The 25,209-nt window shown below is 47.0% G+C and overlaps 1 protein-coding gene across 14 annotated transcripts in view; it reads left to right on the plus strand.

Moving 5' to 3' along the window:
- CHD3 (chromodomain helicase DNA binding protein 3) overlaps positions 1-25,209 on the plus strand; it is a 2,755,261-nt gene that overhangs the window by 1,337,305 nt on the left and 1,392,747 nt on the right. For all 14 annotated transcript variants that reach the window (XM_069646310.1, XM_069646296.1, XM_069646309.1 and 11 more), the window contains exon 23: positions 21,403-21,527. In XM_069646310.1, the coding sequence (XP_069502411.1) occupies positions 21,403-21,527 (125 nt within the window). The remainder of the gene's footprint in view (positions 1-21,402; positions 21,528-25,209) is intronic.

Consider the following 25,209-nt stretch of genomic DNA (forward strand, 5'->3'; position numbering starts at 1 on the left):
TTGTTTCCACAGGAACCAGATATCCATGAATGCATAGAGGCAGTGTTATCGAGTGGTGATGCTATAAGACTGGTCTCCAGGCTGTATAAGCTGGTCCAGGCCATGCTGTCCTCCCTGATGGCTACAAGATCCTCTCTGAGCCAAGAACCAACCGACCCGGAGGTGGAGTAGCTCTGATCTTTCCGGAGTGGGTCCCTGCTTCTGTCATTGCTACACAGGCCTACACCTTTGAATACCATATCTGCAGGTTCGCTATCTCTCCTGACCTCTCCCTGACTTTGGCCACCATCTACAGGTTCGCTATCTCTCCTGACCTCTTCCTGACTTTGGCCACCATCTACAGGCCACCTGGCCAGGTTGCCCTCTTCCTCTCAGAGTGGGCTGACCTCTCCTCTTCTCTCCTTGTCTCTACCTCTCAACTTCTCCTCCTTGGAGACCTCAACATCCATCTGGATGCTTCTAATCCCTCCTCTGTGCTCTTCCGCAACCTCTGCGACACTCTCTCTCTCTGGTCCACCATACTCTGCCAGACACACCTTGGCTATTCTCATCTCCTCAGACATCCCTCTCTCTAAACCACTCACCTCTGCTCTCTCCTGGACTGACCACGCTCTGCTTTTCTCTCACCTGAAACTCCATCACCATTGCAAAGCCCACCCCATCACTGCCACTTACCTTCTCGGTCATTCGGCCCATGAAGCGTGCGTCAGTGGATGCCTTTGCCTCTACCTTCTCTGCTCATCCTACTCCTGCAGCTGACTCACACCCTGACACAGCCCTCTCTAACCTGCATCTTTCTATCTCCAACACTGCACATCCTTGCCCCGGTCATGAGAATCCATCTGAAGCATACCTCCATGTGCAACTCTTGGTATGACTCCAGCCTCACTACCCTAAAACGCAAGTGCAGGGTGGCTGAGAGGAAGTGGACGGCTTCAGGCGCATCCTCTGAAAAACTGGCCTGCTGCCTGCTCCAGAGGCAATGTAGACTCCGTCCTGTCCAAGAAGTGAGCCCACATCCAAACCCGGGTCTCTGCGGCCTCTAGCAACATCGCCAAACTCTTCAAAATCTGCAAGAAGCTGGCCAATCCTTCTGCAGTCTCCAGCTCTCCTTTTTCCTCCGAGGCCCCCTGCACGGCCATGGCTTTTCACTTCACCACTAAAACTCAGGACTCTGCCTCTACCTCTCGCAGCACCTCACTGGCCGCCTCTCCCTCTCCTCCTCCTTTCTCCTCTCTCTCTGTCAACACCTGACAAGGTTTCTAGACAAGTCTGATATATGAAAGTGTTGTCTAAACAGGTGCTACCCTGCTCCTGGGAACCATCAAGGACCACATCTACACCCTCACTCCATCCTTGGCCTATTTCTGCTATCACTTTTTCGCCACTGGATCTTTCCTCGTTCTCCTCAAGCACTCCCTTGTGCACCCTATCCTCAAAAAACCTTCTGCCGATCCTACGTGTCTGGCAAACTACCGCCCGATCTCTATCACTCCTTTCCTGGGCAAACACCTGGAAAAGTGGCCATGTCTGTTGTATCCATGACCATCAGTCTGGCTTCAGAGCAGCCAGAGACATGGAAACTGCTCTCCTGAACACCTGTCAAGATCTATTGACTAATCTTGGCTCCAGCCTTCCTTCTGACCTCATCGTCCTTGATCTTTCCTCTGCTTTTGACACTGTCAACCACTCCATCCTGATCAAGCGACTCTGTGAGAACCTGGGCATCACGGATCAGGCTGTGGAGTGGCTGGCCTCCTTCCTCCTGGATCGTCCCTTCCAGGTCCAACTTGGGTCATTTCTCTGCACCACCTCTCTCTACACTTGTGGTGTCCCCAGGGCTCTATCCTCTCAACCTGGCTCTTCATCGTCTACTTGGCCCACCTGATCTCTACCTTCTCCTTTAAAGGGATGGTCTAGTAAAAAATTTTATTTAAAAAATAGATAGGCAACATAAAAAGAAAATACTAGCATTCTCCGTTTTAAAACTTCCTATGTAAAATTTTGAGCTATTCAAGCTCAAAATTCGCAAAAGCAAGCACATGGGCGCATCCATTTTGTGAAATGGAGACCCTCCTGTGCTGGTTTTTGCTTTTGCGCAGTAATGAAGGAAAAGCCAGCCAGCTGTAGTAAACAAAAGCTACCACTGGGTGGCTTTCCCTTCATTAGTGCTGTAGGCGGAGGACGGGGACCGGAGACCAGAGCAGGAAAGCTGCAGCTGAATCTCGGTAAGTGCTATTTATTTATTTTTTAAAAAATAAGCACTAGCTGCGTTTTTTTTTCTACGTTTTCCGGGCTGGAGGAGCCCGGAAAACTTAGAAATACAACCGCAGCTTTAAAAACGTTGTATTTATGTTTGCGGTCGCTTTTGAAGCGACCGCAAACATAAATACAATGTTATTGTGTTGGAAAACGCTGCGGTTTTTCTTTCCAAGCCTGAGAAACTCGGAAAGAAAAACCGCAGCTTTTTCCAACACAACCGCGTTGTTTCTGCCTGAATCTGCTTTCCCCCGAGACCCCCAAATGGGAAAGCAGATTCAGGCAGAAACAACGCGGCATTGCGGAAAACAACCGCGTTGTTTCTGCCTGAATGTGCTTTCCCATTTGGGGCTCTCTGGCTCCCCACGGGGAGCCTGAGAGCCCCAAATGGGAAAGCAGATTCAGGCAGAAACAACGCGGCATTGCGGAAAACAACCGCGTTGTTTCTGCCTGAATCTGCTTTCCCATTTGGGGCTCTCGGGCTCCCCACGGGGAGCCCGAGAGCCCCAAATGGGAAATCAGCTGTAGGTAGAAACACTACGCGGCATGTAAACATAACCGCGTTGTGTTTCTGCCTGCTGTGGCTTTCACTTTGGGTCTCCGAGCACCGGAGACCCAAAGTGATAGCCACAGCAGGCAGAAACACACGCGGTTGTGTTGGAAAACGCTGCGGTTTTTCTTTCCAAGTTTCTCAGGCTCCTCCGAGCCGGAGGAGCCTGAGAAAGCTGGAAAGAAAAACCGCAGCGTTTTCCAACACAATAACGTTGTATTTATGTTTGCGGTCGCTTCAAAAGCGACCGCAAACATAAATACAACGTTTTTAAAGCTGCGGTTTTATTTCTAAGTTTTCCGGGCTCCTCCAGCCTGGAAAACTTAGGAAAAAAAACGCAGCCAGTGCTTATTTTAAAAAAAATAGCACTTACCGAGATTCAGCTGCAGCTTTCCTGCTCTGGTCTCCGGTCCCCGTCCTCCGCCTACAGCACTAATGAAGGGAAAGCCACCCAGCGGTAGCTTTTGTTTACTATAGCTGGCTGGCTTTTCCTTCATTAGTGCCGCAAAAGCAAAAGCCAGCACAGGGGGGCCTCCATTTCACAAAATGGATGCGCACATGTGCTTGCTTTGGAGAATTTTGAGCTTGAATAGCTCCAAATTTTACATAGGAAGTTTTAAAAAGGAGAATGCTAGTATTTTTTTTTTATGTTGCCTATCTATTTATTAAATAAACATTTTTACTAGACATCCCTTTAACTTTGAGTGTTATGCAGAGAACATGCAGCTCTACTTCAGGCTCTCCTCATTCTCCTCTCTAGCTCATTGCGGACTGTCTATCAATGACCCAGGATTGGTGCGCCTCCAACGACCTCTACTTTGATGCCAGTAAGACGGAGATCCTTCTCATTCGGACCTCTTCTCCTGCTTTCCCTCTTTCACTATGGCTGACCTCCTTGTGCCCTCTTCCTTTGCTTTCCTGTGAGGCAAAAAACCTTAGTGTCCTCTTTGAATCTACGCTTGCCTTCTCTCCGCACATCACAGACCTTGCAATGAAGGGCCACTACCAGCTGCACCTCCTCATTGCTATTCTTCCTTTTCTCAATTTCCCACAGAAGCTCACTGTCTCTCGAGCCCTGGTTCTCTCTAGGCTGGACTACTGCAACAGCCTCTTTCTCAACCTTCCTTCCTCTACTCTCCGCCCTCTGCAACTAATCCAGAACAGGACTGCAAGACTTATCATTGGCATCAAGCCCAGAGACCATATCTCTCCAGCCTTGAAATCTCTCCACTGGCTCCTAGTGGCTGCAAGGATCAAGTTCAAGTCCCTCTGCATCGTCCACACGGTTTTCTAGGGCCGGGGCCCGCACTACATCCAACTCTCTCTTCCAAAATTCCTTCCTTCTCGAGCTCTTCGCTCAGCTACCTCCAACTCAGAGGATCAGAAGGTTCTTCAAAAAGATATTGGGGGTAGATCTCTCTCTCTGCACGTGTCTCTCTCTGGAATGGCCTCCCTGCCCCTCTCAAACTTGAGCTGGACCACTTGAAGTTCCGGAAGCAGCTCAAGACTTTCCTTTTCTCCTGTGCTTTCTGTTTCCCTCCCCTGCTGACCAACTGTCCGTGGTGCCAACTGGTTGCTTGGCTACCCTTAGAGTCTTACTGGGTACCAGGCTCCTCCATGATCAGTCTCCCCTACACTGCCTCCGGGCGTACCGCTCACTTAGGGGCTGTAACTGTAACCTCTACAGTCCCCTGCCTCCTTGGACTTACCCAGAGCTGCGCTGCCCTGACTGCACTGGTTGTCTATGAAATAACCGAAAATTAAAACACGAAAGGAGAAATGACCATTACTTTTTTCTCTTTGCACTTTTTGATAATGCAGGACCTCCCTTACCTTAACTAATACCCTTACGCCACCCCCACCTATTATTTACTTAAAATATAATAAAATCCCTATCAAATTTAATCCAAAGAAATGTCATACGGATACCAGCTGTACTTACTCAGAGCATTGATACCCTGATTGCACTTCCTCCTTCCCTCTCCTTGACATTTCCCCTTCTCCCTTCCCTAGTAACATCATTTGTCTTGTCCTCCGTCGGTCTTCCTTGTCTTGTCGCGCCTAGAAACACTTGTGTACAGGCATGTTATAAATGACTTATATCAGCTTTTAGAAATACAGTACGAGTTAAGTGGGAGCGAGACCTGGCTATCGAGATACAAGATGTTCAATGGCAGAAATATTGTCTCCTCACAAGAGAGGTCTCACTTAATGCAAGGTTTCAGCTAATACAGTTCAAGGTCAATTATATTATACATCAGTGAGGCTATCCACGTTTTCAACTAATGCAAGTGATGCATGTGCAAAATGTGGGAGGGCAAAGGCTGACTCGTTTCATATGTTCTGGCAAGAAATGCAGACGTGCTGTATAATATGGTAGCTATCCCCCCCGCCACCCCAACGCTCTTCCCTCCTAACTACCTCCTGAGTGACATTGGTAAGGTTTCCGTGCTTGCGCAGAAAGTGTTTAATCTTGGGTATATTATTTCCAAAAAATGCATATTTAAATACTGGAAGTCTAAAACACCTCCCACATGCCGGGAATGGCTTAGGGAACTAACGTATGGAAATGAAAGAGAGGAAGGGTATGTGACAATGGTTGTGTCATCACGCCGTCCTAGGGACATTTGGGGACCATTTCGTGACTACCTGTCCCCTGTGCAGCAGGATGTGGAAGCGCATTAAGATGTACTGTGAATGGACTGTTGGACTTCTGCTGTATAATTCTTCCTTGATTTTCTAGGTAAGAATTATTGATGGACTGTGCAATGTTTTTGTTGAATATGGTATTCTACCTGGTCTGTGAAAGTGATTTGTATGCTGTGATTTGCAACATGCCTACATGCCTAAATAAAATTTAAAAGAAAAGATTGGTAGTCACTGATCACAATGATTCCCAGATTCTTTTACATCTTATGTTGTTTAGTGGGTCGCTGATGAATTTGATGCCCTAGAGCGAGTTTGTTTCACCAGTTCCAAATCATGGGATCTGCATAGTATCTATAAACATTGCATTTCTGATGGACACAGTCCTCCTGCAAATGTCTCATCCATGGTGGTGCACTGTGGCTCTGCTCCCCCTCAGCTCTACTTGCTGATGCCAATGACTCCATATGTGAATTCAGGGGCACATATTTGAAGTTTCTTGTGCCTCATTAAATCGGTTCCTTTTTTCCCCACCATGTCTTCCGCTCATACCACAGACCTGTAAGAACTGCTGGAAGCTGATGTCTGATCTAAACCAGCACAATGGCTCATGCCTGGGACCTGATCACAACATCCATGAATGCAGATCCTGCCAGTCTATGTATACTAAGACAATTAGAGTAGCCAATGTTTTTATGGCCCTCCACAAGGCCAATTAGGCTACAGTGAGTTCCCTTTCTTTGTTGGCCCCCTAACCCCTAAGGTCTTGGAACAGGTTTGGTGTTGAGAGAAAAAGGACAAATAAATCAGAGAGATTCGACTCCAGGAACACTTCCCCCAAACACTGCTGTTCCTTCTCTCGGATACACAAACACCACTCTTTGGCTCTAGAACCCAACGTGGAGGAGTCGTCCGTACCTACCCTGGTCCACCACAGTTACTATTCCCTATTGGCTATACTACCCCTGAGCAGTGGGAAGAATTTGGCAGTAGATGCTCAAGATCTTTGCCAAGACCACAGTAACTTTGGAGGCAGTGGTTTTGTCCAAGCACGCTGTGCCATATTTGAACGATAGAGGCCACTACCTTTATAAGGGCGCTTGGTACCAGGTTCTGGAATGGGTCTTTCACACCCACTTCTAATTCGCTCAATGACACCTGTTGGAAGAAGGAGATGGACACTCGGAAGACATCATTGAAATTATTTAATGAATCTTATTGTCAAACTTGAAGACAGGGTCAGGATGAACTGGAGAATCCTCAGGCGCCACAGAAGATAATACCCTCCTACCCTCAAGGATAGGCCTATCGATCGGGTTTTAATAACACAACTGACTTGGCACTATCCCAAAAGACAGGAGTCCTACTTGACACATCCCCTTCCGTGGAACCAACAGAGAGGCATTGGAGCTGCAGGAGAACACAAACATCAATATGGCATTTCATACAATACTAGAGAAGTTTAACAAATAATCAATGCACTGGGTAGAAGCTTACCTGTTGCTGTACAGTACCTTGCTGGTATTCTAAATTTATATGGAAATGAAGAACCTTGTGTGACAAAAATCATGAAAAAAGGAAAACACTCATCAAGAAAAGAAACCCAATTACCTTTGAAAAGGGATGAAACTTGGTTCTCAATCTGGAGCAGAATTCCTGCAAGGGACAGGGTTCTAGAACGCAAGTACATAAGTAGACCTTTGAGAGAACAACAGCTTGTGTTTTTATGGGCTCCTGACTGCCTCCGGATATAGCGTGATGCACACTGAGCAATCAGAGGAAAGGGCCCTGGTAAGAGGTGCGCGTCACACTCTACCCAGAAGCTGCCTTGTCAGCACTCAGCGCATCCCTGGAGTTAAAGCAACAGCACTCACCCTACCAAGCCCCCAATCTCCAGGGCAACCAGTAAGTAAGCCGCTGTGGAATCCTATCACTTATAAGTAGAAGGTCTAACTAGAGGGGATACCCTAACTATCTAAAGAAACTAAAGGTGCTCATCAGTAGTGAGGAAGTCCCAAGTAAAAATGTCCTCCATCTAAACTAACCCTGTCGGACCCTAACACTATATTTAATGACCTTAAATAGATCAAGGGAATGTCTTGTCTTCGCAAGGTCTCTTCAGTTCCTTTGATAGTCTCTGTGTTTATAGATTTGATTTTCTCTGTGATACAGATATTTCTTGACATTATCTCCTTGGATAGTCCTTGAGATCATTTCTTCTAGCTCTTCAACTACTATTATGCTTCGTAGTTTCAGTGGTCCTATGTTTAGAATATCTTCTTTTCAGACATTTCCTCACACTGATTATCACTTATATATTCCTCACAGTCTTTCGTTCCACCATTTCCTGAGGGGATTCTCTTGATCCCATTTTTAATGTCTAATGTGATAACTTCTCAGTCTTACAGTGTCCCTTTGGTTAGCTTGTTCATTTAGGCATTTTATATTATGTTCCTCATTATATAATTCTGCGTTAGACTTCCTCCATTCTTGAACTTGAAAGGAAGGTGGTTTTCCACTTCCTCCCAGGGAACTTATTTTCAGTCTCTGTTTGTTCCCCACCTTGGCTGCTTAACCCCCTCTTTTCTATGCTTTTCACTTCTTATCTTACTTGGGTTCCTACTTGATCTTTCGTCCTGTGGCCTGGGACAAGATTCTCGCTTCATAAAACAACCCTCCTCCTTGGCAGGGTTATTCGTTTTATAACTCCAATTATACCATTTTAGTTATATCATCCTTAGGACTAGGACGAGTCTCTAATGATCTAAAATTGTGTCCCAGTGGCCTCCCACTTCTCCCGGTTCCCCTGTTATCGCTCTCTGTGCCAAGGACAGTGGCAAGGCTCTCTCGCTCGGGATTGCCTTCTTGCTTTCCTCACTTCTTGGGTTCCCGTTCTCGGGTCCTCATCAGATTCCTGCTCCGCACAGGTCCTGGTGATTGAAAGCAGCACACGCTTCTCGTATCAATGATCTCTGCGTTGTCTTCACCGTGTAGTTGGTTCATCCTTTTTTCCTCACAGTGCTCTCCTTTCCTCGCATCTGCATACGCCAGGCCTCCTGCGTTTCGTACTGGTGTTCTCTGCCTCATTCAAACTCATGGGCTCCGCGGCTTGCTTTCGCTCGACCTCCACAAGGCGTAATAATGTGAGGCTCTCATCTTCCTTTCCTACTAGTCACAGTTAAATATGTGTTTCTTGTTAGACATCTTCCTTTTCCTGCACATTTGGGCTTCTTTTTGCATTTCCTTCATCCAAAGACAAAGATGCCACTTTATTTACTTTTACAGGCAGTCTCATGAATCTGACTATGTAGTTGGCTTAGTGAGTTCCTCATAGGAACGGGCATCCTTGTCCCCAAAGAGGGAGTCTCTCCCGGTGATGTCCCACATGCCACGACCTCTAGTGAGGGTTTTGCAGAGCGGGCTCACCTCTCTAGGCGAGGCTCCCCCTTGGGGAGAATGGACGGATCCCTGCAATTCATCACACACCTTTTGTTGCTACTACTTCAGCACCAAGTGCTCTTCCTTTGTCTCAGTGCTGGTCTACACCAACCTTCCTACTCTGAAGACAGTGGGCCTTAGAATGGTCCCTACTATCAGGAGCCAGTCCCTCAATCAGTTTGATGTAGTGATGTGGAGTGAAAACCAGTTTATTTTGGAATTGTATAAGGATATTGCTGACCTGGTTTCCAACCTCCAAGTGGCCAGCTTAGCCATCTCTCTAGAGTGGGACTTTATGGCTGTCCGTTTGGCTGGTGAATCTGCCCATACAATGCACTGTGGCTGAAGTTGTCGAATGTCTTGGCATTGCACCTCTTTCTTTGCCAAGAAGCAGTGCTCATTAACTCACTGTGGCCGTGGCCGCCAAAGAACATTTTACTGTAGGTCAGCGCTACTGTGTCAGTAATGTCCTTTTGGAGATATCCAGCATCTGTTCCCGCCATCTGCAAGAACCCTCCCTAGAAACGCAGGCCAGGTTTTGCAGACCTAGGTTTCCCCATCTACTCTCCAAAAGACTGAGAGTCGTCTTAATTTTCTTAATTTTTTAAAATTAAATGATATAGTTTGATCACAAACTTTTAATTATAAAATCATTACCATACATTCTTGGCTTTTATGAACATATCCACAGTCATGTATACATCCTCAGTTTGTATTTCTTATTCAAAATCTATATCAAGTTCTTAAACTCATAACCATAGTTATTCAAGTATTCTACTTTGGACTTATCGGTATATGTATTCCATGAAGTGCTTATTACTTTTATGTCAAGTCTTTTTTATGTGTTAGTTCGCTTCTATTCTGAATTAATTATTTTGTCCCAGAATTGGATCACCCTATAGTTCAAGGCTTTATTATTGCCTAAAATTAACTGAGCCCAGTGATCATCTCTGTTCGTTTGGGAATTTTCTTGCGGCAACATGTTCACAAAGATTTCCCTTTTGGAATTCAGTGCTGGACATACCATCATTATATGGAATAAAGTTTCTCTATGGTCTGTCTGTTCACAAAATCTACAAAAGGCTTCTCCAGGAGGCAGTTGGTTTGCTTTAGTCAAGACCTTGCGTGTAGGGAGTACATCATTCAAGCGCATTCGTAAAAAACTGTCTCTAATTTTCCGATCTGGAAAACGCAATAAATATTCGGGAAGTTGGTTATTACTCTCACTTCTTTATTTGAGTTTACAGCCAACTGGTGTAGCGCTTTTTCTTTTGTAGTGGTAATCCAATTGTTACGTTGGATTTTCTTTTTACCTCCAAGGGACTATTAACTAGCATTTCCTGAGTTACTTCAGTATTTAGCAATATTTGGGTGCATGCTTCTTTCCATCTAGTTATCACAGTGTCATTTGATGACGTGGATTTAGTATGCAAGATGTCTATTGATGGTATGTCATCATCTGTAAGGGTTTTCCTGAATAGATCAAGATGTTTCCACATTACAATTGATTCTAGTGACTGTATAGCCAATTCAAATCTGATCCGTAGAATTGGATAAGATGGTGATAATGATAATATCTTCTGCCAGAAAATGCCTTCTATTAGGTTCCAGGATGTTAAGCATACTCTCACTCCCATATGTTAGAATGGCTACCACTTTCTGGTGGTAGAATGTCATTATCGGTTTCATCGAAAATGTGCCATATTTTCTGATAGTCGCTGTCGCGCCATTGCAAGGGATTTATATTTCAGGTTCTCAGTTCATCCTTTTTCAATTTCGGATTGGTACAGCCAAATTCCTAGATATTTAGATTATTTTACCAATTCAATTATTTTCCCTTTGATGTGTACTGCCAGGGGTTTATTCCTTGTGCTGCGATGACCTGTTAATGACATTACTTGTGTTTTCTTTATGTTACTCTTTATGTTAATCGATAATTAGTTTTCTACTAAGTATTTTTCCAGACTGTCTCGTCTCTTTTGTAGTGCGACTTGAGTCCTATCAAGGATCACAATATCATCGGCATACATCATATATGGTGTTGTCTTAATCAAACCTCTGCAGAAAGCACAAATGTGGCTGCCTTCCCACCCTTCACTTCGGATAGGAAGAGCAAGAAATTGGATGCACTTGGCCAAAGGTTTTTTGCAATCTGGAGCCTGCCACTGAGGATAGTAATGGCTGTTGTTCCCTAACGCTTTGGGACATGGTAAGAGAGGCCTTCAACACAGCGCCTAGAAACTCAGGGCCCCTTTTATTAGCTTGTTGCTGATGGTAGGGAGGCAGCTAAACGGATCTTGTCGTCCGTGTGACCAGGTCCATAGGCATAAGCCAAAAGTCTGCAGATACTCCTTAAACAGGCATTTGGCCTTTTTCCAAACTGCCCAGCTAGCTATTTGATGGTGTTTTTTTCTTTTTGGCACAAAAGATATTTCTTTTTTTAGTGTTAGATATTGCCAAATGTTATCAATGAATTTTGAGCAAAAATAAACAAACAATTGATTTTGTACAACACATGGTTGTAATTCATTGTAATCAGTTCTGTCCATCGCTTAAGGTCCTGATCTATTGCTTGTTGAGTTATACCTATTACCTGGGTGATCAATACTGTACCAGGTACCCTTTTAGAGTTTCTATTCGTTGTTGTGAAGGGGCAGGATTGAAACTCGGACACATATATAGTGGTTTTGCCTAAAGACTTTTATTTAAGAAAGTAAAGGGGTTGGGAAAAGGCAATGCTGTACCTCCACTAAGGCTATTTCCCTACCTATGCTCAAAACTAAGGATCGGTCAGTGTTAGAATGTCCAAAACAAAACCGTCCTGTGTCCAAACTACTATTATGACCCTCACATTCTAATGAAATAAACCTTAAGGTTAAAAAGGTAATGTATTTGGCCATCTGCATTTCATTTAGTGTAAAAAAAGAAATGAGTAACTCCAACACAAAGTTTCTTGTGGATATAGTCTCTCAATCCAGTGGCTATCACCCTTCCCCCCTGTATTCTTCTTTCACAATTTCTTGACAATAATAACTCTTGTCTTTTCCTCTTGTTCAATGGAAAAGACAATTATGGGTCTATTTTTGGCATTTAAGATTATCAGGATACATGGTCTGCTCTCCTGCCAGGGTTTTCTCTGTTTCTCTAGTTTCACACACGTGGGTTGCCTGGTGTACTTTCATGGCAAGGCTTCTTGTTTTCTCACACTTGTAACTGCCTGGTATACTCTCCTGGCAGGCCTTCTTGTCCCACACCCTCGCAACTGCCAGGTATACTCTTCTTGTTGTTGTCTGTTTCTGTTACTCAGCCTTTGATAGTTTATCACGTTAACGTTCTTGGTTAGTTCCTTTGTGGAGTAGTTTATTTTCTCATAAGTGTTTTGATCACACTTCCAATCATTCACCCCCTTAGTATCGTGGGTCAATGTGCATTGTCCGATAGAGATTCCTTTCTGAGGTAAACGTATTATTTTCTTCTTTTTAGTACCAAGAAACGATTTCCTCTCTCTATCAACATTCACCACCTTAGCTTTGTGGGTTAATGTATATTGTCCATTAAAGATTCTCTCTTGAGGGAAATGTACATTTAACTTTCTCACCTTCAGTATCAAGAAATGCTTTTCTCTCTTTATCCAACTTGCTTTGATCAATTTTTAACATTCTGCGTGTTTGCCAATACCCCCCCCCCCAGTGATCCCTTTGTCCCAGCATAGACTCACCGGCTCTTCATAACGTCTCCTGCTCAGCCGCTGGACTTCGCGCCGCTCAGTGTTTGCTTTCCACATTTCTCGTGGTATTGCCTGGACTTTTCTTCTCACAGTTTGCCAGTAAGTTCCCCCTCTCGTCCTTCCACTGGTCGAACGCCCAGGAGCACTCTTCTCGCTTCTGGCGTTCCCACGTGAAAGCTTCACCGCCTCTTTCTGTTCTACTCATTGTATGAGCCGGTTGGCACCAGCATGCTTCTTTTGTTTCTCCGGCTTCTCGTAGAGATGTAGCCTGCTCACACCAGCAGTCTGACATTCCTTCTTCTGATCTTCTTTTAAACGTCCCGGGCACAGGTCTATGCTCACAAGAACTAGAGCATCGGCTGTGCTTGGGGCTCCCTTTGATCTGCATTCCTCTTCTACGTCACAGTGTTAAGGGGTTTCTGGGAATGATAGTTTATTTCTACTGACTTGCACAACCAAAATGGGTTTAAACATGTTCTGAGGGCGAAGTCAATGTTGGAGAACTACTTTAGAGATTTGTTTAAGATAAATTCAGCACCTTCCATTGGGGAAACAGGAAAGGAACTACAATAGACCATTTAGATGTTGCGTATGAGAGATTTAACATCAGTGGGGTAAGGGGGGTGCCATGGCTCATCCTTCGACACTGCCTCTTCCAGTGGAGGTTGTCTGCCCCCCATGTTATCCTCCTCCCAGGAGCAGGTAGATACCGCCTTCCCGTGGGCACATGGGAGGAGGTCACTGTTGGGGGGATCAGTGATGGGTCTATCGGATTCAGTGTCATCAGCCATGGAGACTGGGGGTAACCAGATTCACCTGCGAGAGCATAGGACACAGATATCAGTCACAGTGCATTGGGGATGTGCGTCATGTTACATGTCTTCTTGATGGGCACTCTCTTGATGCAGTTGTAGCTCATTTGTACAACATGGTTTCCATTCCCAGTAATTAAATTAAGTGTGATATACTATAGGGGTACACGTGCATTGTCACTTAGAGATACACTGTGCACACGGCTCACACATACCAGTTGTGTCAGAAATGGCCTGTGATAGGATTTCAAATGTGCATGCTGTCTATGTCGGATCTGTGCTTGCTGTGCTGTCAAGCATATGCCTTGCTAGGTGATTGATTGATCTTGTGCATGTTTGTGGTTTCTGTGTTCCTGACGCAATGGATTCACATACATAGTTTGAAGAGTACATGCCAACACTGTCTGGCAGTGTTGCATTGTCATTGTGCAGTTGTTGAACTGTTGCATTGGTTGTGTACATATGTGTGCCCTATACATTGGGATTCCATGTAATATATGACAAATGTGCATCTAATGCTTAAAATGCTCAAAATGTACATCATATAGGCATAATGGATGTACTCAGCTTGTACAACAAACCACTGAATAACGCACTGTACACACTTGTCACTTCTCACAAATGTCACCCATGCCAAACAAACTACTGGATATGTGTGTAATTTTAAATATCAGCTTTGATAAAGACCAACGAGGTCGAAATACGTGTTGTCCGACCACTACTAGGACTATAAGTCCATACTAAAATAAACTTGCACTTTATAAACCGCAAATAGCGTGGAAAACAATTTTTCCCAAAAATCCAATTCCAAGGTAACCAGGACTCCCTTTTTTCTAGACAATTATATGACACCAACCGGATTTTGCCAGTATAATTGTAGCTTCCCAGAGGTCGCCATGTCAAAATGTCATAAAATGTCTTATATTTAGAGTTTAATCTTAGAGTTTTATCTATATCCAGGCTCTGGGAAAACCGAGTTATACAATGTTGGATCAGGTCTGCCCACTGCTAAAGGCAGAAACTGTCTGCTGAACATGTGGGTTCCATCAGGCTGTTGGCAGGAAGACACATGCCACTTTGTAACTGCAATGTTACCCAACTACAAGGCAGCTGCTGAGATGTGTCATTGGAAAATCTTCCTGTTATAGAGTTTCAGTTGGGAGGCTGCTACAGTGTTGGCTGATGTTTGTTTTTAGGTGTGGCTATGGTTCCATGGAACCCTATATCATATTATGGAATGACTGTTGCAGTCATTCAATACCTGGAGAAATAACCTGTGGGGTGCCACGGATTAAACTATGCTCAAGACTGTGTGTGTCCCACTTTACCCACTGGGGCATTTACCACACTTCCGTCCTAAGAAATAACTACTTGTCCCCTGCTACCAATAGGTGAGCCAAAGCAAGCTTAACAAATGATTACCTGTGACTAGGGCAGTGCCCTCACACCCTGAGCATAGGGCGCAGAGATGCCTCCGTAACATGTTTTCTGATGTTTGTTAATCTGCTTAGAATCACATGCTGTGCATAGGTCCGACATCCAGTGGTCACTGCGGAGTATTGCATTTTGTTTTTCGTAGTCGAAAAGGGGACGTCGACAAGGCGTGTCTGTAACACTATCCCTATAGTGACGTGCGTTGTACCCACAATCCCTCACGCGTCGAGGTCCCTCAGATTGTTTTTTTCCGCCCAGTTTCTGGTCGCCTTTCGCGGAGCTCCTAGAGAGACATTGCTATACTTACCACGGACCTCGGTCCTTTTGTCATAACTTAATATACTGGTAACGATCCCTCCCCCTCGACGTTAGCTGTGAAGCTGTTTCTCCGCCGAACTATTTTCGACGGAGAGGAAGAGCGGAGGAGATCCTTCGGCGCTGCCGAACACGTGGCCTGGCCTCGACGGCCAACTTACAGTAGGGAGAGTGGGGGTTAGAACTTTGTCTCTTCTCTTTGAGAATGTCTTTCTTTCTCCCTTTTCTTTCCCTTGGGGTTGTTATCGCCAGCTATTATTGCCTCAGCTATGGAGAGGACACCATTTAAGTTTTGCCCACGCTGCAGGGGCAAATATACTTGGAAAGATAAGCACAAGCTCTGTAATCGTTGCTTACCCCTCGATCACATAGAGAACAGCTGCGCAGCCTGCAAGCTCTTAAAACCCAGGACTCTTAAAGAACGTAGGGTTAAGAGGTGGGCAGACTACGCGATGTCGAAGTCAGTTTCCTCACCCGCTGCCGCTGTTACTGAAAGTGACGAGGAGTGCGATAACTCGACGTCCGTTTCGGAAGTCATGAACCCCCAGAAGGAGCGCTCACGCTCCTCGTCGTCCGTCCCCGGCCCCGACGGGCTCGGCTCACGCCCTGCTTATGGGGATGAACACCCCGGCGACAAGGACGCACACAAACCCCATAAGGCTAAACACACTACCCACGGCTCTTCTTCGTCGAGAACGAAGGATCCATCAGCGCCGAAGGGGACGCAGGGCACTCCGGCGTCTACCGCAGACCGTAAAGGTCACAAGCCCCACCCGCAAACGCAGCCGCGACCAGCGATTGGGCTTCCATCTAACACGGGCGCTACCCCAAAAACATCCGACGCAACGCTCCATAGAGCGACCGTCGAGGTACAACGCGCAACGCACACAACGTCGACACCAAAGCCCTCGACGGACAAAATCGTGGCCGAGAGCCTAGCGAGAATTGTCGCCGAAGACGAACGTACGCGGACGACGAAACAAACGTCGAATACCGCGTCGAAAAAACACAAAAGTAGCCAGGAACTGCCCCTTTCTCCAAAGGACGCTTCCGAACTACCTGAAGGCTTTTCAGAAGGAGACGGGAACCTCTCGTCGACGCTGTGGGAGCGTTCGAAACGATTCGAAGGCGAAAACACTAATTTTCCCCCTCTAGACTATTCAGGGGTACCCCATGAGACCCTTGAAAGACTCCATTCTTGCATGGAGAAAATGGAAAGGTTTCTAGGAAACCAAGACCCACCCACTCACAAAAGACAAAGAGAATGGCCACAGGATGACCCTAGAGTCAAGATTCCTAGGCTGGTTGACCTCACTGAGGAGGAGCAATACCTCCAAGAAGATGAGGAGTGTTTGGGTGGAGAAGAAGAGGTAGAACTTGAGGAAGAGGGCTTCGAAGAAGATCCTTACACCACTCCTACAGGGTTTGAAGAGGATACAGCTACCTCGCAGCCCTGGCATTCACCGTCAGTGCAGCCTTGGCAATCCCCATCAGTACATTCAGACCCTGATGCCTTTCTCCCTTCTCCTCTCAAGGATTCACACGGGAACTCCTCTCCCATAGATGACCAACCTTCCCTCAATGCACTATTGCGCAAGGCAGCAGCGCATTTTGAGATTGATACAGGGGAAACTCTTCCAGACATCGACTTTGTAGAAAAAGTCATCAAAGAAAAAGCCCCTGTTAGCCAATCTATTCCTCTCCTGGCTTCTATTAAAAGAAGAATTTCTCCTTCCCTTACTAACCCAGCTCTAGTAAGAGGGGTCAACCCTAGAATAGAAAAGCTCTTCAGCCCTTCATCCTCTGACCCTTTATACATCAGAGGACACTCTATTCCAGACTCCCTTGTGGTTACCAACACAAGAAAAAGAGCAGGGGTGCCACTATCCACTAGTGAAGCACCTCCAGACAAAGAAGGCAAAAAACTCTACGCACTGGGGAAGAGAATCACGACCTCCGCCGCCTTCTCCACTAGAATTGCTAATAACAACTCACTTTTAGCTAGCTACGCAGATGCACAGTGGAACAAGCTGCGCAGCGAAGCAGAGGAAGCACCTGAACCTCTGCGTTCTCGCCTGCTAGCTATAATATCAGAGGGCACACTGGTAAACCAGGGCATCGTTAAAAACTCCCTAGATGCCGCTGAGACGGCTGGCCGCTCCCTAGTTCAGGGAATACTTCTCAAGCGCCACGTTTGGCTACGCAATTCAGGTTTTAAGCCCGAAACCCAAGCCTCCCTCATAAATAAACCCATTGAACAGACGCATCTGTTTGGGAAAGCAGTAGATGAGGCCCTAGAACATGCTAAAAAAGAGTTTGATACCATCAAAACTCTTGATCAAATTTCTAGGCCCCCTAACAGGCGAGGCTATGGTAATAAACGCTCCTTTCGTGGCCAAAGACAGCAGCAGAACCAACAACAACAATATTACTCTGGCTCCAACTGGCCCACCAACCAGGGTAACACCCAGTTCAGTCAAAGAGGCCAACGCCGTGGCAAAGGAAGAGGTCGTGGCTCCAGCCCCAGAGGTTCCACGCCCAATACCAGCAAATGACCCGAAAATTCGGGTCCCCTCCCATGCATCACCGGTCGGGGGCCGGCTAACATCGTTCCTTTCAGCATGGGAGGGAATCACGTCAGACCGTTGGGTATTATCCACCATAGCCCACGGATACTGCATCGAGTTCAACGGTTCCCCGAAGTACAAACCCCCACGGAACCGGCGCATGACACCGCAACACCTCTCCATTCTTCTTCAAGAAGTGGAAGAACTACTGAAGAAAGAAGCTATAGAGCCCGTCCCCCTATCACAGGTAACAGAAGGTATTTATTCAGTGTACTTCCTTGTACCCAAAAAGGACTTAACCATGCGCCCTGTATTAGATCTGCGCCCAGCGAACATATTTGTCAAACCCCAAAAGTTTCGTATGGTGACCTTACAGGAGGTAATCCCACTGTTATCACAAGGGGATTACATGACAACACTGGACATGAAAGATGCATACTTTCATATTTTAATGTTGCCATCGCACAGAAAATACCTCAGGTTCAAAATAGAGGACAAACACTACCAGTTCAGAGTACTACCCTTCGGGATAGCATCTGCACCAAGGGTATTCACGAAAGTACTGGCAGTGGCAGCGGCCCACCTGCGCAGATTATCCATCCCGGTATACCCTTACCTCGACGACTGGCTCATAACAGGGGATTCTTACGAAACATGCTTCTCCAATACCCAAAAGACCGTAGACCTTTTGTCCCAACTGGGCTTCTCCATCAACGAAAAGAAGTCCAGCTTAGACCCCAGCCAAACCAAACAATTCCTAGGGGCTCTAATTCGAACAAGGGACGGCCTCGTATTCCCCTCCAACGAGAGGGTCCAAAACATGCTGTTTCAAATTCCCCATTATGTAGCAGGCCGAGAGGTGACGGTACGCAAAGCAATGCGCTTGCTAGGGATGATGGCGTCATGTATTTATTTGGTACCTCACGCGCGCCTGCGCATGCGCCCAATGCAAGAGTGGCTCTACAGCCAGTGGTGTCAGGCCAGCGGACAATGGGACGATCTAGTGGTGGTCTCGCAGGCCTTGGTTCTCTCGCTACGGTGGTGGACAAAAGAAAACCTGTTATTAGGGAAAACTTTTGCCACACCCGCAGTGGAAGCCACTCTAACCACAGACGCATCCCTTACAGGATGGGGGGCTCACCTATCCCATCAAACGGCACACGGAGTGTGGACTCCGAGTTTAGCATCCAAGCATATAAACCTGCTGGAACTACTAGCGGTGTTCAAAGCACTGAAAGCCTTTCAGGAACACTTACAAGGAAAGACAGTGATGGTCCTCACAGACAGCACCACAGCCATGTACTACCTCAACAAGCAAGGGGGCACTCACTCTCCAGGACTGTCCAAGCTGTCCCAGAATATATGGAAGTGGGCTCTCAAACACAACATGTTCCTACTAGCACAACATGTACCAGGGGAACTCAATCTGCTAGCAGACAAACTCAGCAGAGACTTCCCCCTGCCCGAAGAGTACGAATGGCAATTGCACGAAGACATCGTCTTAGACATCTTCACGCAATGGGGATTCCCGGAAATAGACCTGTTCGCAACCCTGGAGAACTCACAATGCCAAAGTTACGCCTCCAGGTACCCCCAGAACCAGTCCAAGGGGAACGGTCTGTTGATTCAATGGTCAGGGAAATTTGTTTACGCCTTTCCCCCGACTCCCCTTCTCAACAAAGTGGTGCACAAGATGCACCAGGAGCAGGTTACCATGATACTAGTGGCCCCAATGTGGGCACGGCAACCTTGGTTCGCTCACTTGATGGAGATGTCCCTATCTCCCCCAGTGAAACTTCCCTGCCCGTACAACATGCTGTCACAAGACAAGGGCAGGACACTGCATCCATGCCCTCAGACCATGAACTTAGCAGCCTGGCTCCTGAGATCATAGAATTTGGACATTTACAACTCCCACAGAGATGTATGGACATCCTCAGGGAAGCCAGAAAACCTAATACTCGACACTGCTATTCTAGCAAATGGAAAAGATTCGTTATCTGGTGTAGAGGTACTAGCATCAACCCAGTTGACTGCTCTCCTACTGACATTATTCTATACTTGACCCATTTACTGGATTCAGGTTTAGTATTCAATTCCATTAAAGTCCACCTAGCGGCACTTTCTGCATACACCACTTCCCAACTTAAAGTGTCGTGGTGGAAGATACCAGTTATCAAAGCCTTCATGGAGGGGGTAAAAAGGATACACCCTCCGATAGCTAACCCAGCTCCCGGATGGGACTTAAATGTGGTACTTTCCAGACTCATGGGCCCTCCCTTCGAACCCATGCACAAGGCAACTCTTAAAGATATCACCCTTAAGACTGCTTTCCTAATAGCTATCACCTCCATTAGGAGAGTAAGTGAACTACAGGCTCTTTCTGTACTAGACCCCTTTGTAACAGTTCACAAAAATAAAGTGGTTCTACGCACACACCCAAGGTTTGCACCTAAATTCATCTCGAAATTTCATGTAAACCAAACTATAGAACTACCAACGTTCTTTCAAAACCCTTCCAGCTCGGGAGAAAAAAGTCTGCATACACTAGATGTACGCAGAGCTGTCATGTTCTACATGGAAAGAACCAGACCACTGAGAAAGACTAATCAGTTCTTTGTCTCGGTGGCAGCAGGAAGAGAAGGAGATGCGGTCTCAAAATCCACTATATCTAGATGGATTGTTCAATGCATCACTCTCTGTTACACTCTTGCTAAGAGAGAACTACCCTTCAAGCCAAGAGCACATTCCACTCGAGGCACTGGGGCTTCCATAGCATTCATTGCAAATGTTCCCCTTGAGTCCATCTGCAAAGCGGCTACCTGGAGTTCTGTGCACACCTTTACAAAACACTACTGTCTAGATGCACACTCTAGATCTGACTCCCAGGTGGGACAGGCAGTATTAAGACATCTTTTCTCTACTGTTCCTTCTCATAACCCACCGCCAACTCCGGGTACTGCTCGCTAGTCTATGCACAGCATGTGATTCTAAGCAGATTAACAAACATCAGAAGACAATGCATTACTTACCGTAAAAGCATTTCTGATGGTTGTATCTGCTTAGATTCACATGCGCCCACCCTTCCTCCCCGCTCGGATGGAAGGAACATAGACTTCCTTTATATCTCTCTTTTCTGTACTCACTCACGTCTATAAGGCTCCCTCAGGGCAGAAAAATACAAACAGAGGGACCTCGACGCGTGAGGGATTGTGGGTACAACGCACGTCACTATAGGGATAGTGTTACAGACACGCCTTGTCGACGTCCCCTTTTCGACTACGAAAAACAAAATGCAATACTCCGCAGTGACCACTGGATGTCGGACCTATGCACAGCATGTGAATCTAAGCAGATACAACCATCAGAAATGCTTTTACGGTAAGTAATGCATTGTCATTAAGGGCATCTGAAGTAGGCAGTGATTGGATGCCATGCAGCGGTCTTCATATAATCCGTAGAGTGTTATCACGCCTCAGCTTTTTTTCTATTTGCAACCGCTCTTTTCAATGGCCCTTATGGTACTACTGAAGTAGTCTTATCTAATATGCAAATATATGAGCCCTATTTGGAACATGTTCCTTTAAAATGCTGTTTATTGAGACTTAACTCGTCTTATCCTCATGCCCTTCTTTTCCCACTTCCTATTGGCAGCTCCTGGAGCCCAGCAGTTCTGCTTCCTGCTGTCCACCCGCGCCGGGGGCTTGGGGATAAATCTTGCTACTGCTGACACTGTTATCATCTTCGATTCAGACTGGAACCCTCACAATGACATCCAGGTGTGTATCCAAGGAACAGAAGGATTTTCCCTAGGTGGTTGCTTGTATTGATAACTTCCATGCTCCCCCTTCTACCAAAAGTAAAACGATTCTTTGGCATGGGAGTAAAACATGTTTACCCAAATACAATCCCCCCTCTCAGGTGTATACATGGTATGTAGTATGTGTATGTGTAGAGCATCATTGTGTACGTTTAAAGTGCTGCAGGCAGAAGATTGGAGATACAGTAGACTACATTGCTTCTTTAACACTTCTGTTCCCATAAAAAGACAAACTTTCGATTTTCAGAGCCTTTCAATTAGGTGCTTAGTTACGCACATGATTGAATCAAGTTGTTCAAAACTTTAATTCTCCAGCAGAACAGCATTCTAACCAGTTTTGAATTATGCACATTCTTACCACTAATAGAACTATATTTAGGTAGATTGTTTTTTTTAATATCACATGCTATGTATCGTCTGCCATCTAGTGGTTTTTACCGAGTAGTACAACTTTTTGTACTAAATCTGATTATAGGCGTCAACGTGAGCTCTTCGAGGAACTGTTATGTTCAGCGCTGGCCAATGGGCCGGCTCTCGCCGGACCCGAGATCCAGCACCGGATGTTTACCCGGATCTCGGGATGTGGCCAGACTCAGTGCCAGTTCGTGGCGCTTCGAGGCCTTGAGTTTCGGAGGCGGCAGACGGAGTGCGGGCCCCCGGGGGTTTGGGGTTTGAACGTTGGAGTGCGGTCGGCGTGTTTCGGGTCGGTGGTCGGGCTGTTGAGGGGTGTTGCGCGGGTGGCGGATGCGTTTAGTAGTGGCAGGAGTAGCGGAGCTGGGGTCGGGGAGTGAGTTGGTGGGGGGCGTTTGTTTGTGGTGGGGTGGCTGTTGGTGTGGATTGGCTGGGTGTGGTTTGTGGTAGGGTGGCTGGTGGTGCGTGTGGTAGTGTGGGTGTCGCTCGGGTTGGTCGCGGTGGGTTGGCGGCAGCGCGCGGTGCCTCGCCTGAAGCGCATGTGTAGGCGTACGGGCTGGGGTCTCGCGGGTCTGCGCACCGGTCTCCGGGCTCCCTGGGTGGTGTGAGTTTGGGGTGTAGTGTCTGTTGGTGTGGATTGGTGGGGTGTGGTTGTTTGCGGTGGGATTGCGGGTGGCTGGTGTTGGATTGGTGGGGTGTGGTAGTTTGCGGTAGGGTTGCAGGTGGCAGGTGTTGTTTTGGGGTAGTAGTTTGTGGCTGGAGGTTCGTGTGTGGGTGTCGCTTAGGTTAGTCGCGGTGGGTTGGCGGCAGCGCGCGGTGCCTCGCCTGAAGCGCATGTGTAGGCGTACGGGCTGGGGTCTCGCGGGTCTGCGCGCTGGTCTCCGGGCTCCCTGGGTGGTGTGAGTTTGGGGTGTAGTGTCTGTTGGTGTGGATTGGTGGGGTGTGGTTGTTTGCGATGGGTTTGCGGGTGGCTGGTGTTGGATTGGTGGGGTGTGGTAGTTTGCGGTAGGGTTGCAGGTGGCAGGTGTTGTTTTGGGGTAGTAGTTGTTTGTGGCTGGAGGTTCGTGTGTGGGTGTCGCTTAGGTTGGTCGCGGTGGGTTGGCGGCAGCGCGCGGTGCCTCGCCTGAAGCGCATGTGTAGGCGTACGGGCTGGGGTCTCGCGGGTCTGCGCGTCGGTCTCCGGGCTCCCTGGGTGGTGTGAGTTTGGGGTGTAGTGTCTGTTGGTGTGGATTGGTGGGGTGTGGTTGTTTGCGGTGGGATTGCGGGTGGCTGGTGTTGGGTTGGTGGGGTGTGGTTGTTTGCGGTGGGGTTGCAGGTGGCTGGTGTTGTTTTGGGGTAGTTGTTGTTTGTGGCTGGAGGTGCGTGTGGTAGTGTGGGTGTCGCTCGGGTTGGTCGCGGTGGGTTGGCGGCAGCGCGCGGTGCCTCGCCTGAAGCGCATGTGTAGGCGTACGGGCTGGGGTCTCGCGGGTCTGCGCGTCGGTCTCCGGGCTCCCTGGGTGGTGTGAGTTTGGGGTGTAGTGTCTGTTGGTGTGGATTGGTGGGGTGTGGTTGTTTGCGGTGGGATTGCGGGTGGCTGGTGTTGGATTGGTGGGGTGTGGTTGTTTGCGGTGGGGTTGCGGGTGGTTTGTGTGGAAGTGTTGCCTGTGTGTTGATTGGTGTAGTTGGTGCACATCATCCTTTAGGATGGGGAAGCGCCTGCGTGGGTCCGCCCACGCGTTCGTTAATTAAGAAGAAGAAGAAGACTCAGTGCCAAATAGCCCATCACAAAATAAAGGGCTGTTGAAGGAAAAAAATGCAAAAAGAAAATGTAGCGCTTTTCGCGCTACGCTAAGGGGGGTGCGGGGTGGGGGCAGAGGCGCACACAGCAAATTGGCGAGCGCTCTAGTGCTGGCACCGCCCCCACCTATGTCACAGGCAAAAGGAGCCAAGGCAGACGGGCGTCCGCGACCTGGGGGCTCACCTCTCTGACCTAATCTGCTCTGTGCGAGCGCACTGTGCACAGCGTGCTCGAACAGGGCAGATTACATCACTGAGGCGAGCACCAGGTTCCCGAGCGTCAAAGACTCTGTGACTTAGCAGAAAGCAGAATCCATTGGAAAAACGCAATGATCACCGAGCCGAGCCCTCAGCTTCGTGGGCTTGGTCATCATTGCATTTCCCAAATGAATTCTGGTATTTGTAGTTTGGGATGTCAAAATACATTTTGACACGGACGGTGCTGGCTTGAAAAGTACACAAACCATAGCCTACTATGGTTTATGTACTTTTCAACCACTGGTTATGTTATGTTATTGTGTTTTATACCGCGCATTGCTGCTATTTTCATGGTCTCCAGGCGCTCTGGAGCATCTGGAAAGGAAGGAGGGTTGGGAGGGTTTAGTTAGTGGGATAAAGGGAAAGCGCTAGAGAGATAGTATGTGCTGTTAGCTTCAGTTCGGAAAAAAACGTCACTGTGCTGGGTTTGTTTTTAGTTGGTATGGGTTAGGTTGTGTTTCTTGTATGAGTGTTTTCGGGATGATCTGTGTGTAATTGGTTACGTTTTTCTGTGGCATGCTGTGTTTAGTTGGATTTTGCTGAGTATGTGCATTTTGTGTTGTGTTAGGTTTCTGCTGCAGTAGAGGCATACGTGTGTGCTGTTTGGTGTTTGTGGGCGAGTATGCAGGATACCGGGAATGTTTTTTTCGGTAGTGTTAGTGATGTTAGTAGTCTGTACACTTCTATGCGATGGTTAAGTTGGTCTAGCAAGCTCCATATTCTACTAAGGTGATTTGTGTTAAAATGCTTTATTTAGGTATGGTATCCAGGTTTTGTTTCATTAGGTTTTGGTTGTTTTGGGGTTTTCTCTTGTGTTGTGCTGGCTGTTTTCCTTCAACAGTATTTCCTGTTTAACTCAGTAATTTAAAGAGTAATGTTTTTAGCAATTGTCAGAATTTTAGGTGGTCTTTTGTGGTTCATATTTCCTTAGGGAGTGAATTCCAAAGTTTTACCGAGATGCAGGAGAATGATGATCCACCAAATTCCCACTTTGCGTATTGTTTTACTTCCAGGAGAATGTTGTTGCTGCTCCTTAGTTCTGTTTGGTTTGTAGATGGACATTTCTCCCTGTATGAATTGCGCTCCTTGGCCGTAGATTGCTCTGTGAGTGTGCTTTGAAGAAGATGCTTTTTTGGCTGGTGGCCAATGTAAGGTTATCAGTGCTGGTGTGATGTGTTCTTGGTGAGTCTCAGGAG

This window comes from Ambystoma mexicanum, chromosome 1p (assembly GCF_040938575.1).
Source record: "Ambystoma mexicanum isolate Mex_15411 chromosome 1p, UKY_AmexF1_1, whole genome shotgun sequence".
Taxonomy (NCBI): Eukaryota; Metazoa; Chordata; class Amphibia; order Caudata; family Ambystomatidae; genus Ambystoma; species Ambystoma mexicanum.